The sequence below is a fragment of the Fukomys damarensis genome, unplaced genomic scaffold (assembly GCF_012274545.1).
Source record: "Fukomys damarensis isolate Sample0158 unplaced genomic scaffold, DMR_v1.0_HiC HiC_scaffold_4, whole genome shotgun sequence".
NCBI classification, from domain to species: Eukaryota; Metazoa; Chordata; class Mammalia; order Rodentia; family Bathyergidae; genus Fukomys; species Fukomys damarensis.
Genome location: NW_022900916.1, coordinates 51,863,704 through 51,878,758, shown reverse-complemented (window position 1 = coordinate 51,878,758; position 15,055 = coordinate 51,863,704). Strand labels below are relative to the sequence as shown.

Sequence of the window (15,055 nt, the reverse complement as noted above, 5' to 3'; positions counted from 1 at the left end):
TATGAAATAGAAGTTGAATTATTTGATCTATTAATATGTGCTGATAAATGTTACAGGGGTAAATGCAAATTTCATGGGCAATTCCAAAGGACCAAAAAAAAAAATCTTCTGCCATCATCCACATCTTATCTATTTTTAAAAACCACAGGAAGAAAAGTGCTCACAGGAAAAAGGATGAAGCTTGACTGCAAAAGAAATGAATGCAAGAAATAGCTCTTTAAGCATTGCAACTTCATAGCCTGCTAAGGAGCCGCAGCTGTACCTAATTTCAATTTGACGTGCTCCAGATCTCATATTCATATAGGTATTTAATGATCCAAACATAATGGTCCTACATAGAATAATTACTTATATGAAGGAGCAAACTTCATACGCATTCCTTTTTAAATGATCCTTCAAGAGAAAAACTGCACTGGCTCTTTGAACAAGGAATAGCCTCTTTCACCAATCCAAATGTTTGGGGCTAAATAGCTTATCTTTTAAGAGAGATTAGTACTAGCACCAAGGTTACTTCTTTTTGACAGATTCTTTTTGCCTCCCCGCTTCCCTGTAGAGCCAGTACAGTGAAAAAAGGTAGAATGCCAAGCCTATCGTTAGGTCATACTGATATATGGTTACAAGAAATACGAGAAACAAAAGAAAATAAGGTATTTTAGAGTTGGCATATTTTGAAAGCAGAGATTCACTGCTCTGAGCTTCACTTTTGTGGACAGGAAAACTAGCAGAGGCATAGTTCTCAGATGCTTTGTCGTCTGAAGAGCACTGTCCAGAGCTCAATGATCCTTCATTATCATGCCTTGCTTCTTCCGTGTTCTCAAGAGGTTCACTAATTAAAATCGTTGGCCCTATAGATTTTCCCACACTATATTCTCCTGGTTGGAAAATCTGCCCCATACATCTTTCTTTTCTACGACCTGATGAACTTTCTGCACTTGTGCAGACTTCCTTGGGTTTAGACCCCAGGTGACCCTGGATTCCACTTGGATCGCAATTATCTTCTGATTCAGTAGAAATAGATTTGGTGGAAATGGTATTCTCTTTGGCCTCTTCATAAGATGGCACTGATGTTTCAGGATGCTGACTGGAAACACGAGAGCCCAAATGAGAAGCTCTGTTTTTGTCTGAGTTAGAAGCAGAACGATTAGCAACTTCTAAGTCTGTTTTCTTTGATAAATTTTGGACCTGCTGAAGATCTCTATTTTCTGCAAATATTCTTTTGTCTGTTGATGATACTTCTGAGTGTAAGTCCAAGTTTGAGGTTTCTTTTTGATTGCTTGTGATGCGCTGAGAAGATTCTTCTGCATATATATTTCCAGCACCATGTTTCTCCCTGTCATGCATCTTCCCAGGATTGTACATATGCATGGCTTCCTCCTTCTCTATTTCATCTGCACGTACATTACAAATATCCACATGTGATTCCTTTTCAAATTCGTTGTCGTAGATTACACCTGCTGTATCTCGTTGACAAAGGGTATAAAGTACATCATCATTTCCCTCTTCATGTGGATCAAACGCTGTTTCTTTTACCTCGATGGGCCTGTCACTTCGTGCTGTCTCTTGAGATCGCTTAGCAATTATTGCTTTTTCTCTAGCAGACATGCTTTCTGGAGTACTTTCTGATGGTGTCTTAATTATATAAGCTGTACCTGCTTGTGCTTTCTCAGTAACACCATGATCAGCTAGACAATACAGTTCATCACATTCTGTTTCTTGGCAGGTAAACAGCTCTTCAGTAGGGGTAACATTCAAACTTGTGTTATCTCTTTCCCCCAACACGTCTTCACAATCTGCTTGTTCTTTGATCTGCTCCTTTATATTTGTCTGACTCCCTTTTACCTTTTCCTGACTTTCTAGAATATTCCAATTTTGTGTATGCTGCGTGTTTCTACCCCTATCTTCAGGATTAATCCAATCTGCTTTTTCTTCAGCTTGGAAAAGATAATCATCCCTCAAAACATTTCTCTTTCTTGATAAGCAGACTTTACTATCTATCCCTTCTGAGGTTGTGCCTTCACCAGCAGAGTGATCACTCTCTGAAGTCATCAGCGTAGTTTCTTCCCAATTTAAATTTATCCTTGATGAAGGAAATGTAACTTCTGTTACTGCATGGGCAGGGATTGTGGTACCTTTACTTGACAGAGCTGCTAAATCTTTCTCCCTACTTTCAGTCCCTTCCACACTTATTTCAGATTGGCTCAATTTTCTTTCGTGGTCATTCAAGAGTGACTGAAAAAGTCTGCTCTGTTTTTTAACACCTAGGTGCACTCTTTGTTCCTTTTCATCTTTAACCTTGCCATAATCTTCACTGTCTGTTGATCGTTCTGTATATGCACCTAGACCTGAATGGAAATCTTTACTTAAACATTCCCAATCTTTTATTTCACTTTTCTTAGCTCCTCCTTCATGATTTTTGTTACGATCACCTGCCATTCGTTGATCTGGGGAGGAGCAAGATGTTTTCACTCTGCCACTCCTGTGGGCTGGATCAGCGTTATCCTCCAGCCTACCAATATGTAATTGCACTAATTCATTACTACTAGTATCTTCCAATGATGTCTTGATTTCTTTCATTTCTGAAGTAATTTCCTCTGAAAGTTGATGACTACATTCATATCTGGAGGAATATTTTTCATTGTGGAAAAAATCTCCCTTTAAGGAGCTTTCTGCTGATGAATTTGGAGACAAAGACCTTTCGAACAAGTCAGTGCATAGTTTACCGTGGACCTTCTTCTTCTCTAACCCCTTAGCTTTATTGTGAAAATTGACTGGATCTGATGAAAATGTATCCTTTTCATCCCTGGGAGCAGCACTTCTAGTTCTTATTAAGTGTTGATGTATCTTATGGGACAAAAACAACAACAAAAAATAATGACCATATGATCCTTTTATAGAGAGAGAATGAATTAGATAGCCTTTATTAATTTGGTACTTATCTGGTAGATATTCTTGGCTCATTTAATTTGTGGATTTCATACAAACTCTAGAAGCTGGATGTTTTGGGGAGATCCTTGTAGGCTATCACTTGGGGATGAGATTAGTAAGAAAAGGGGCCCAAATTAATCACTCTCCTTCCCAGCTTCCAAATATCATATTGTATTATTCAACTATTCTTGCTTGTCATTGCACTTTCTCCTCACTTAGGATATACACATTGATAGCTCCATGCTAATCAATTAGAGAGCAGCTTCCTGGGTGCTCCATGCTGCATTTATACTTGCTGTAGGTGCCCCCATTACAGTTTCTCTTATTAATATGTTTTCTGCAAAGCCTCTGCAAACTATTAATAGCAAAACGTCACTCAAAGAAAAGTGAGGGAGTTAATGTCTCTGCAAATTCTGTTTTAATGACCCTCTGCCAACTGGTACTCAAATGTATTTGAGCTCTTCAGTGATGCCAACTGTCAGGATTTAACAGTGAGATGCCTGTGTGTTTTTTTTTCTCTCTCTCCTCATAACTGACATTTGCATGATCTCAATAATTATATGCAAATCTTACATTTTCCCCTTCTTCTCACATAAGGCTCATGTTACTTGTCAACTGCACAGCTGTCTTGTAAGCCAATGCCTGTAGGTTCACAGATTTGGTTGTATTTCCATCTATTATAGAACTTCATTGTTTTATGCATTAATGTCAGCATGGAGCAAATTAGCATCTAAATTACAGCTCCGTGTTCATTTATTGGATGTACACTCTCAGTAACTTCTAAACAAACTTTTATATTTCAGCTTGCTCATTGTAATGATGTATATTGGTGAAGCATGTGATTTTTTTTCAAGGCCCTTTCATTATATTCTGTGGTTTGAAAAAAAATGGTGATGTTAACTTTCAGCTGGTGAGAATTCTCACAATGGGTGACAACTTTGTAGTTTCTTAAAGTTGGAGCAAAGTAAATTGCATACTTTAGTGATGCAGTTGCCATATCACTATTGAAAAGGTAGAAAATGTGGGAAAAGAGATGAGCTCTATTTCTTTTCTTTTTCAGCACTGACACTTGAAAAGGCAAATGTTATTTTTATCTTAGATGATTATGAATCCATGTATCCCAATGATATGAGCTCCTACCAAATACAATAAAGGATAAATTGCATTATGTGACTCATTTACTTCTATTTCTTTCTTTGTGATAAAAGTGCTATCTAAACTATTCCCCTCAAAATTCCAAATGGGTTGAATGTTCACCAAGTGTGAAATTTATGGTAAAAAATTTAAAACTAAATTACCCAAGACTGAATTTGTTTCCTGTTTAAAACATATGGCACAGGCTTTTTCTTCTCACTTGGCAATTTAATACTTTACAATGATATAGAACTTTGAGATTTGCACAAGGGTGAAAGTAAAACAAAATGCTTCAAAATGTAAGTATTACAGACTTGTAGAGTTGGACAGTACCCTAACAATGATCTGTCCGGCACTCTTATTTTACACATAAGTTTATGCTAACTGTACACTTGTCACAAAGATTAGAAATGCACCTCAGAATAGCGCTACCTCTCGTACAATTCCTACTAACCATTTCTCAAAATTGTAGGTACAGAGGTAAGAAATGAATGCTATTAATTTACCCCTGCAGAGACCAGAAGCAATATACTGAAATCAAAGTGCTTTGTTGATCAAGCTAGAGATGCAAGGGCAGAATAGGCTGTGCTTTTACATTTGCAAATTATATTAGTTAAAGCTGTTGAAAGGCAGGCACTGCAGCACCTCTGAAGCATAAATGGATTCATCTTTGCGAATGCCGTGGCAACCAGAACACTTACCATCAAATCTAATTCTTTTTCATTATGTTCATCATGTTCCCTGTTTACATCTTTTACATTTTGATTACTGGATTCCAAGTCTTCCTTGTCCTCATGAGAGCAAATGATTGTTGGTGTACCGGTGTCTGAAAAGTTAATATAATTGTACCTTTGTGAGATTGTTATAATTGTAGACTTTAATAAATAATGTTTTTTAAATTAAATATTACCTGTAAACTTTGATTCCCTAAAGTTATTCTCTTCTGATGTAATTGATGATTCTTCTTTACTGTTAAGATTAAAACAAAGTGATATACATTTGTTCTGAGGCTACATCTTCCAAGTATTTTTATATAAGGGGAAATTAAAATCAATAGCAAGCCAAATACATATTATATGTATTTCAATATTTTCTGTATTTTTAAATAAAATTAATGTTTTAGAATGATGCAAGAGTAAGTATTTGCTATAGAAAAATTATTAAATAATTCACACATGCATATTTCTAAATGAGATTATGGTGTTCATATAATATACAACCAAAATAAAAATACATAAATGTAGATTATTCCATCATTCATCAGTTTAATCTTTGCAAGTGAGAACATTTTTCACTTGGTTTGCATGATAAATTTTTATGAAATGATGTTCCACTTGTGTCATTTTAAACATTTCAATTATTTTATATTTTACTTGTCTTTTTAGTTGAAAACATGTAATATAACTCTCCAAAAGGAAGAGGCCATTATACAAACTAACTTAAAACTGAAAAGCAGCTTATTTATACTCAAAATATTTTATATGAATATTGTTACTAGCCAATTTTATAACCAAGATTTCAGATCAATCACATGCACATATGTGAGCATATGTCTTTGTTTTAAAAAAATTATTCATGTTACATCTCATTTTCTAGGTTTTTTTTTTGCATACTGGTTAGAAAAATATGAATACTTATTTCTTTCAAATATAATCTGTAAGTGAATTTGAGGGGTCATCAAAATTTAAACTTATTTTCATGATAGTAGGATTGATACTGTTAATAAAAACACCTACTTTGTGTAGTTACATTACACATCAATTTATTAGAAATATTTTCTCAGTATCCCCATCTTCATGTACTGTTAGCTAACTTTTCATGTAATGATTTTTCTACATTGAAATAAATATGAAAAATTGGCAATGGCTGATAAATTTGTGAAATAGAGCCTAGCTTTCATTGTACAGGGAATCCTGATACAAATCTCAGGAAGGTTGATTTTATTTTAACAAATTATAAGAAAACAACAAATTCTTCCATTCTGACTATGTAAGAAAGTACATTATTTTTGTGTATTTTTATGATGTATTATTTGAATTTTACTAAAATTATTTAATACCTCCAGTTGGGCTCAAATCAAAAAGTCATATTTCTATGTAAAAATTGATTCCATTAGAAAAAATGTACTTCACATAATTGATACAGAATTAATCTACAAATTTATATTATTTAATGAAGCCTGTGATTATGGAAAAGATTTATTTTACTGGAATCCACCTGCAAGCTTTACCCAATTTTCCTTCTCCTCGTACATAATATCTATATGTTTAAAAATATACAAACTATAAAACAGCATTTAATTGTTCCTCCTTCCTCTTTATTTCCATAGCAGTGCTAAAATCTCATTTGGGGAAGAACTATAATGACCATTCAAGATTTTTTTTTAATTTAACAAAAGTGTTCATTCTTCTAAATCAAATTTTTATAACCTTTTAATTTTTAAGAAATGATTGAGTTAAAAGGAAAAGAGTCTGTTTTTTAAATTCACTTGGGATCAAATGATTAGGAATACAAATGTATTTTATTTTCTTAGTGGCATGAAAAACATGTAGTCATGAAAAAAGGGGAAAAACTTTACATTCTGGATATGTATAAGGAAAAATAGTTGAAACAAAGAAATTTAAATACTATTTCAAATAGTTATGTTAAATACTAATAGAAAATCCTTAAAGGGAAAGGCATAAAAAGATATCACCAAATATTAAGGGAGAGAAAAATTAATGAATATACCATATTCATAGATAGGAATAAATATTATGAAAATATTCGTTCTCTAAATAAATGTATACATTCAATTCAACTAATCAAAACCAAAATAAAAAACAGTTTTTCTACAAAATTTGAAAATATGATCCTAAAGAGAATAATAAGGGCTAATGATCAGTGGAATATTTCTCAGATAAGAGAGAGGGAGAAGAAACCTGCCTTGGCTGGTGTCAAGAATTCTCTTGAAGAATTATCACTAAAATAGCGTGAAACTGGTAAATGGAGACATAAGCTCACTACCAAAACTTGTAGTGAGAGCTTGGTAACAATTAACCACATATCTATACCTTGGTGTACAGCAAATACAACATGTAAGAAATAAATGCTATTGAATACATGCACAGCATCCTTTCCTTCCCTCCCTTTTCCTTTCTACCCCTTGCCAATATTATCATGACGTTTCTCTTCTTTAATCTCAAAAATTTATCTAACATTTTACAGCACATAGATGTTTAACACCTTATAAAGATTAAATTATCATTTTCCACAGTTTAGGACAATGCTTTTAATTCTAAGATCAAATAATTAAACACAATTTTTAATTATTATAAATTTATACATTAAAAATGATTTTGGAGCAATAGTTCACTGCATCATGAAAGCACAAAAGAAAAAGACACATCAAAGAACAAGACGTAAGCTATTCAGAGGTTTATGTTTGGAGGAAGAATGTGCAGGACTGAAATGGAGTTGTTTGAGCCACATGGCAAAGGCCTTAGCAAGCCAAACAAAATGGGGATGAACTACTTAGGTAACTTTTCACTAGTAGAGTGGAGGTGGGGAGGGTAAATGAGAGAGAGAGAGAGAGAGAGAGGGGGGAGGGGAGAGGGGGGAAAATGACAAGGAGAAGGAAAGAGTGCAAGGTTTCCTTTTAGAAACCTATCTCTTCATGGAATATAAAGGAGATCCTGGATGGGCCACAGTGAAGCAGAAAAGCTAGCTAGAGGCTGGTCTTCAGGCACAAAATGATGAAGGTTAAGAATGATGGTAAGATAATGAAAAATAAAATCATGTCAGGCCGGGGATTTAGCTCAGCGGTTCGGTGTCCTGCCTCACAAGCTCAAGGACCCGAGTTCGATCCCTGGTACTCCCCCAAAAAAATAAATAAATAAAATCATGTCACTTGCAGGAACAATGACAGAACTGACAATCATCATATAAAGCAAAATATATTGCACATTTTCTTTCATATGTGTAATCTAAAAATCTTGGAAAACAAGAGATCACAGGAAAGTAAAGGGAGACTATTACAAGATAGAAAGGGGATCAAAGAAAGGGGCCGAAAAGGGGAAGGTAGATAACAGAAAGTGAAACTATTTGAAGTCCATTGTATACCCATGCAGCTATACCAAAACAAATCCACTTTTCTGCATAGCTGGTCTACACTAATTAAATGAAAGGTCAAAATTTTTTTTATAAAGAATAAAAATAAGAGGAAAGATAAAAGGAGAGAATTTGAGCTATAACTTTCGATGTAGCACCAGCATGTCTTGAAAACTACTCTGCTGTAGATAGACGTTGTAAATGCCTTTCTTTGCCTAACTTTATATCCTGGGATTTAGAAGTCTGCAGGGCTTCCTCTTCCAAGATTTCATTTGGGGACAGTTAAGACCAGTGATTAATGGTGGGCCCCTGATATCAATTCTGCAACGTGCTGAATTAGGCAGAATGATGGTTTCAGATGTCTTATGGACTAGATCATTTACGTTTTAGGTGCTCATTTAGAAAGCACTTCCAGTTTTCTCCTTAATCTCTGGCACACACACTTATGCACTGGGCTAGCAAATTATGGCTGGATTGTTGGTTCATATTCTAGTCCCTCAAGACGAAGAATAAAACATTGATAGCCTTAATATTCAGTTAATGTGAGTCTGTGTCATTCTAAGCATTCTTTGCAAATTTACTTTATTAGATTTGGCCACTATCTTGGCCACTTTCCTAGTCCCTGAGACAAAACACTCAACAGCCGAGACTTGAAAGAGGAGAGGTTCATTTTGGCTCATGGCTCAGAAGTTACAGTCCATGTTCAGCAGGCTTACACACAGAAAATTCATGGCAGAAAGGCTAGGGCTTATAAGAGCTGCTCAAGTCATGGGAGCCCAGAAGCAGAAAGAGAAGGAGGAAGGTGGGACAGAGACCCCCCCACACCCCAGGTCATGTCTCCAGCAAACCTTCTCCTCTAAGCAGACCCTACCTCCTAAAAGCAGGTCAGCTATGGACCAGGCCCAATCTTCTTCCAAAATCCTATCTTATGAGCACACGAGGTTCTTGGCGATATCTAGTCATAAACCAAACAGCCCTTCTACAGAAATGAATTCCTCAGGAAATGGAAATCAAGCTCCTATAATAACTTCAAATAACTGATTTGTTCAAGAGCCCGTGCTTTGTCCCGCTTTTACTTTCGTTCTCAAATATAATGTCAGTTCCAAGATTTGCCTTTCGTATCAGAAACACTGTACCTGTGTGAATTTAAAATGAACCTGTGCATGGAGGTGAAGAGAAGGAAGAGAGAATGATGACACTGAAATTCTCCTAAAATTATTTTGATGAGAGGTCAGATTCACAAACTGCTGGTGCGTAGAACAATATGCCTCGGCAAAATAAGTCCATTGAATTTAGCTGTGCAGAATCTCATGTCATACCCTACCTGTCAGTATGTTGGAAATTCCCTCCTTTGGATGGAGTTTGGTATCAAACCTACTTCTTTTCATGTCTTGCATGGTTTTGCAGCATGCTTTGCCATTACTTAGCTAATCCTTAGGGTGAAAGAGAAATTTAAGATAGCCAGATCTTTCTCTCTCTCTCTCTCTCTCTCTCCCTCCCTCCCTCCCTCCCTTTTTGTACTGAGATTGATCCAGGGCATTCATATTGAGAAGAATCTCTCTCTCTCCAACTTGTTACTCTACCCACTTTGGGTTTGAAATTGGGATCCTCTTGCGCCTTCCCCCCGAAAGTGTTGGAGCTGCTGGCATGCGCCACCACGTCCAGCTTTGAGAATTAAAAGCCTGGAACTATCACCACTTGACATTGGGAATTCAGGGAAGCACGGGTGAAAGAAAGAGGAGTTTTACTACAATATGTTAAGTTTGGGAGATTTGACAATGCAAGACATGAAAACTATTGCTTTCAGAAATAATAATATTTGGATGTTTAATTTTTTCCTTTATCTCTCCTGATATCAGGCTTTCACTAGTCACATAATTTGAGATAAATTTAAACCTATTTAAAGAAGTGGGATGTAACAGTGAAAAGTTTGTGTGATAACCCAGAGCACATGTTAACAATTCAGCAGTTTACCCAGCAGCACATTGATTTATGTACGATAAACTGAGTCACTTGGGCAGGTGTCATTTCAATCAGGTGAGTCTCGTACTGGATTAATTTGATAATATTGTTGTTTTTGTATTTTCTGTCATATTATCTATAAAAATTAACAAAATACGCATTCTTTGGTCATTCTGTATTTAAATAATTGAACTGATAAGTGTTAAAGAAATATGTTGATCATAAAAAACAGCGCATAGTTTTCAACCAATATTTATGCTTATAAAGTTTAATTTTTAGTTATCCCTATTTGTTCATTGGATATCATTAAACAAATATTTTACTTAGGACCCCAAGTTTCCAAACATTGCACTAGATCACCACAATAAATAAGACAGAGCCCCTACCCTTAAAGGGCTCACAAGCTAATGGCAAGGCTAAACAAATAAAAAAGTGAAACTGTAACTCCAGAGGATAATAAGTAAGTGTGTGAGGCATGTGATCAGGGAGGGGCAGAGTAGGACGACCAGAGCTTCCAGAAGGACACGGCCTGACAAAGAATCATCACTTAAAGAGTATGAGAGCGCCAGTTCCAATTTTAAAGTATATGTGAATAGTTTATCAATAAAGAAAATAGTAAACATGTCAATTCAAGATACAATTTAGAAAAAAATGACAGATGAAAACCCATAGCATCAAATGGTGAAAAACTAGGGCACTCGAGATACACAAATTTAAATCCAACAGGTGCCTCTTAAAATTAGAGTTCGTCCGGGTATGGTGGCACACACCTGTAATCCGAGCACTCAGGGGTCTGAGGCAGGAGGATCGCTGTGAGGTCAAGACGGGCCTGGGCTATATAGTGAGTTTCAGGTCAGTCTCAACTACATAGTGAGACCCTGTCTGGAAAAAAAAAAAAAAAAAAAAAAAAAAAAAAAAAAAAAAAAAAAAAAAAAAAAAAAAAGTACAGATCGTAGCCCTTCTGTGGGAAAATAATTTGGTACTTGTTACAGATCATGCTTTGGAGCCTAAAACTGAATCTACTGAATTACACCTTTTGAGTGGAGAGTGGCAATCTGCAATTTTACTTGGAACCTCTGAGTTAGTTGAGGTGCCTTAGTGTTTGGTCTAAATGCAGGTATAAAAGGGCTGCAGTTTAAGTGAGGTAAGTCAGCTATAGAAAGTGAAATATCGTGTGGTTTCTCATGTCCTAGAAACTTAAAATATAAATAAATTAATAAATAAAATACAGTGATACCCCAGCTGCTTGCAACTAGAATCCTGCAGTGAATTCTGTGACCAGAATCGTGGAAAGGATTGAGTTTGTGAATCAAGGTACCACGTAAAGGAGAGAAGACAGGAAATACGAAGACAGGCTCTGAGAGATAGAGAGGGGATCAGGGACAGGGCAAGTTAAGAGAGAGTGGAGTAGAAGGGAAAAGCATCAAGATATGTTATATGTATGTGCAGATTCCCCAAAGCAAACTGTATTATTCTGTATTGGGAGTATAAACTGATAAAATGAAAAATTGTAAAGAAGAGCAAAGTAAAAATGGAAACTGTAAGCAGATCCTTAAAACCATAGGAACATGGTGCAGTCAGTGCCTCCTCCTCTCTCGTACTTTTTAGAGAGATATACTCCATTATGCTAAGAAAAGGGCAGCTGTATAATCGAAAGAGAGTGATTGTGTACATATTCCACATGTACCCAAAGAAAAAACAAACACATTGAAGAACAGTCTGATGTGATGTGCCTTGCATCTTCTTTTCATTGAACACTTACTAAGTAAATTGCCGGGCGTATGACAACAAACCAGATACTTAACTTCTCTGCTTCATATTTCTCCCAAATATTGCTGACTACTGACACAGAGTAATTGTTCAGCATAATTTTTAACATGTGGAACTGTTTAATAAGATGAAGGTGATGATGAGGAGGAGGAAGGTTGTTAGCAAATACCTCACTGATAGTTTTTATCTTAGAAGCCAAATCCCATCTTCCTTTTACTTGGAATTCTTTAAACTTTTAATATTTACGAGATCTTTAGTTTGAGCTCCTTTAACAGTAAAACTTGCAACCCATGGTAACATAAATATATAGATTTCTAAAATATACCCTTACTATCAGAAGCTCAGACTCCAAAGATAAATAAGTAGGTTTTAGTAAAAGCAAGTCTTTATTTAAAAGTAACTTCTTTAAATATAGTGTGCACTGGAATACTAATTTTCACCTTCTTTTATTATTCACCTGATTTATTCAGTATCAGGATTTGGGGACCATGTTAATGTTATTATAATGTCTGGTTATATTGTACTTCCACTCTTGGAGTTATGGTTAACTTATCACTATCCAAGTGTAGCAGATTTTATTAAAATTAATAAAATGATTTTTCCTAAAGTCCTGTAAAGCCATTGTGTTAAAACACCACATTCTAAAAATATGAGTAAAATCACTCAGAGACCTATTCCACAAAATCTAAATCTCGTAATTATCCAACCAGTTAAGACTAATGGCAATAGTAGGTTATAAGCAGCTAAACATAACTCTGTCCCAAAAGAAATAAAAATATTGGCATGGGAAGGGTCTCTTTCCAACTGAATCACGTAATATTGTGATTATGTGTTTTTAATACTCTGCTTGATGCTTCAGAACTGTCTAAAGTGGACCAAACTTGAAATTCTTGGACACTACATCTTACTGCATGATATAGAGCTAAAGGTAAATGTTAAACTACTCTGGAAATTCAGAGTGCTCCTCTTTCTTAAAATATGTGCTCTCATTTCATTTCCTTACCTTCTTTTACCTTAAAAAAGAAAAAAAAAAGGATGATCTTTTAAATCAGAAAGGACATAAATTTATTTGGTTTTTTTTGGCAAAGTCACTTGATTACATTGCATCAGCATTGGCACTAGGCAGATGCATACAAATATATGAAAAGATTTGCATGGGGTAAAAAATTACGTATTGTGCAATATTTCTTTAAATAATGTTACATTAGTATTTTTCTAAAATGGACTTTCTTGAACATTGACATTTCATATACATTTATTGGAGGAAGAAAGAAAACAAAGACTAGTACATAATGAGAGGTAAAGTTCATAATGAATTAACCAACAACTATAGCCTAATACTTTTTCCTTTGGTATCATACCAGCAGTCTTCTCTTGATCAGAAACAAAAATGAAAACAGAAGAAAAATATTTGACCTAAAGACAGATAATTGAGATAAATGTTTAATTGCAAGCAGAAGTATCTAAGAAAAAAATATGAAGGCATTATGCAGAAAGAATTTAAAATGAAAAGATGTGTTAAATTCAGTTCCTTGGTGACAATGCTAGAGAGGAAAACAGAATGAATACAGCTCTGAATTATTCACAGCCATTGAAAAAACAAGGTATATTCTCTAGGGAGGGAAATAGGAATTTTAAAAATGACTTACTGTTCCCTTAGTATGCTGACTTTGTGTTCTAATAACTGAAAAATAAAAGGGCATTTTTTTCTGTGGGCATAAATAACATTCTTATCTTTAAAGTGAAGGTTCTGGCATAGAGTAGGGATAACAAATATAGTTCCCTCATGCTATCCTCCCTCTGCAGCACCCACGGCCACACAGATGATGGAAGGAGGGATTTCTTGCAAAGACCAGGCTGAGATCCACAACTCTGACACAGCTAGAAAATCATTCCCCACTGACCCTTTGACTGCTTAAAATAGAAGCAGTTTGCTGGTGTCAGTTTTGATATTAAATTACAAGCTTTCCAGTTTTAGAGATCTACATTTATACAAGCAACAGTAGTACTTAGTGAATATAATTTAGGAATGCTTAATTTGAAAATTATCTTTTTCAAAAGTCACAAGTACTGGCAGAAGCAGTAGAAATCTGAAGTTGCAATACTGTCAAAGAGAAGTTTTCAATTAAATCATATCACTTCAAATTTAATGAAGGAATCTGACCTGCACAATTAGTGAGCCAGTCTTATTACTTCTACTATATATCATGAAATGATTTATTTCCACATTACTTTATTTATGTGTAAGCAGAACTTTTCAAATAGTGGAGCAGTACCCATATCTACAGCTCATTACAATAAACACACGTATGGGAATAACAGATATATATCATAAGTCCCATACTTCTTGTTAATACAAAAATTTTCAGTAGAGAAACAAGTGAAGGACATATCTTGTTGGAGAAATATTTGGTACATCTCTTTCCCAAAGGTTCTTCTTTTTCTTTTTTTCTTTTCTTTTCTTTTTAACCAAGAATTACAAGTCTAAATCTGCTTTGTCCTGTTAAACTGGTGGGTGCGAGTTTTTCTTATTTACCCCAGAGAAGTCAAGGAGAAAAGCTGCTTACATCTTATTCTCTCACTGAATCAAGCACCCATGCACAATTTTGTAGAGATGTGTACTTTCTCCAGAAACACCGAATTGCTAGAATCTGGTGCAAAATTAAGTAGAGCCTTGGAGGTCCATATGTGAACCAAAAATATTCATAATTTTCTTTGGGATAAGATATAATGACAAGCAGAATAATAAATTTTAAGTGGGAAAAGATTATGATAGTCTTGGCTTAAGGGACTCTTCTACCACGACCTCCAATTATATTTAGGGTCAGAAATGCAAATGTTTTGCAGTGACAGACACTGGAACACTTACAGAATATGTATCAGAGAGATAACAGGGAAAATCTTTAAACTTATTAGCCTAAGTCCTTATTTTTAGCTGCATTCTTAACGGAAGCAGTTGCCACCAATGGAGAGACAAGAAACTCCTGATTGTCCAGCTGAAAATCTTGCTAACTCCGAAATCTGATTTGCCAGCCATCTGCGGTTGCCCTCCAAAGTGATGGCCAAGACTTCACACCACCTCCATCTTTCAGAAATGTTCAGAAATGCCATGTGTATTTCCCCCCAAGGTTGATAAATTTAAAGCATTGGTTTCTTAATAATAATAATAATAATA

At 35.2% G+C, this 15,055-nt stretch overlaps 1 protein-coding gene across 1 annotated transcript in view; it reads right to left on the bottom strand.

The window, feature by feature from the left end:
* Positions 1-406: 406 nt before the first annotated feature.
* The window catches only part of Ppp1r3a (protein phosphatase 1 regulatory subunit 3A), a 35,420-nt gene continuing 20,771 nt past the window's right edge, over positions 407-15,055 (bottom strand). Inside the window, exons 2-4 of the mRNA XM_010621871.2 lie at positions 4,970-5,028; positions 4,761-4,885; positions 407-2,841 (exon numbers count right to left, since the gene is read on the bottom strand). Of these exons, the coding sequence (XP_010620173.1) occupies positions 508-2,841; positions 4,761-4,885; positions 4,970-5,028 (2,518 nt within the window). The 3' untranslated portion in view covers positions 407-507. The remainder of the gene's footprint in view (positions 2,842-4,760; positions 4,886-4,969; positions 5,029-15,055) is intronic.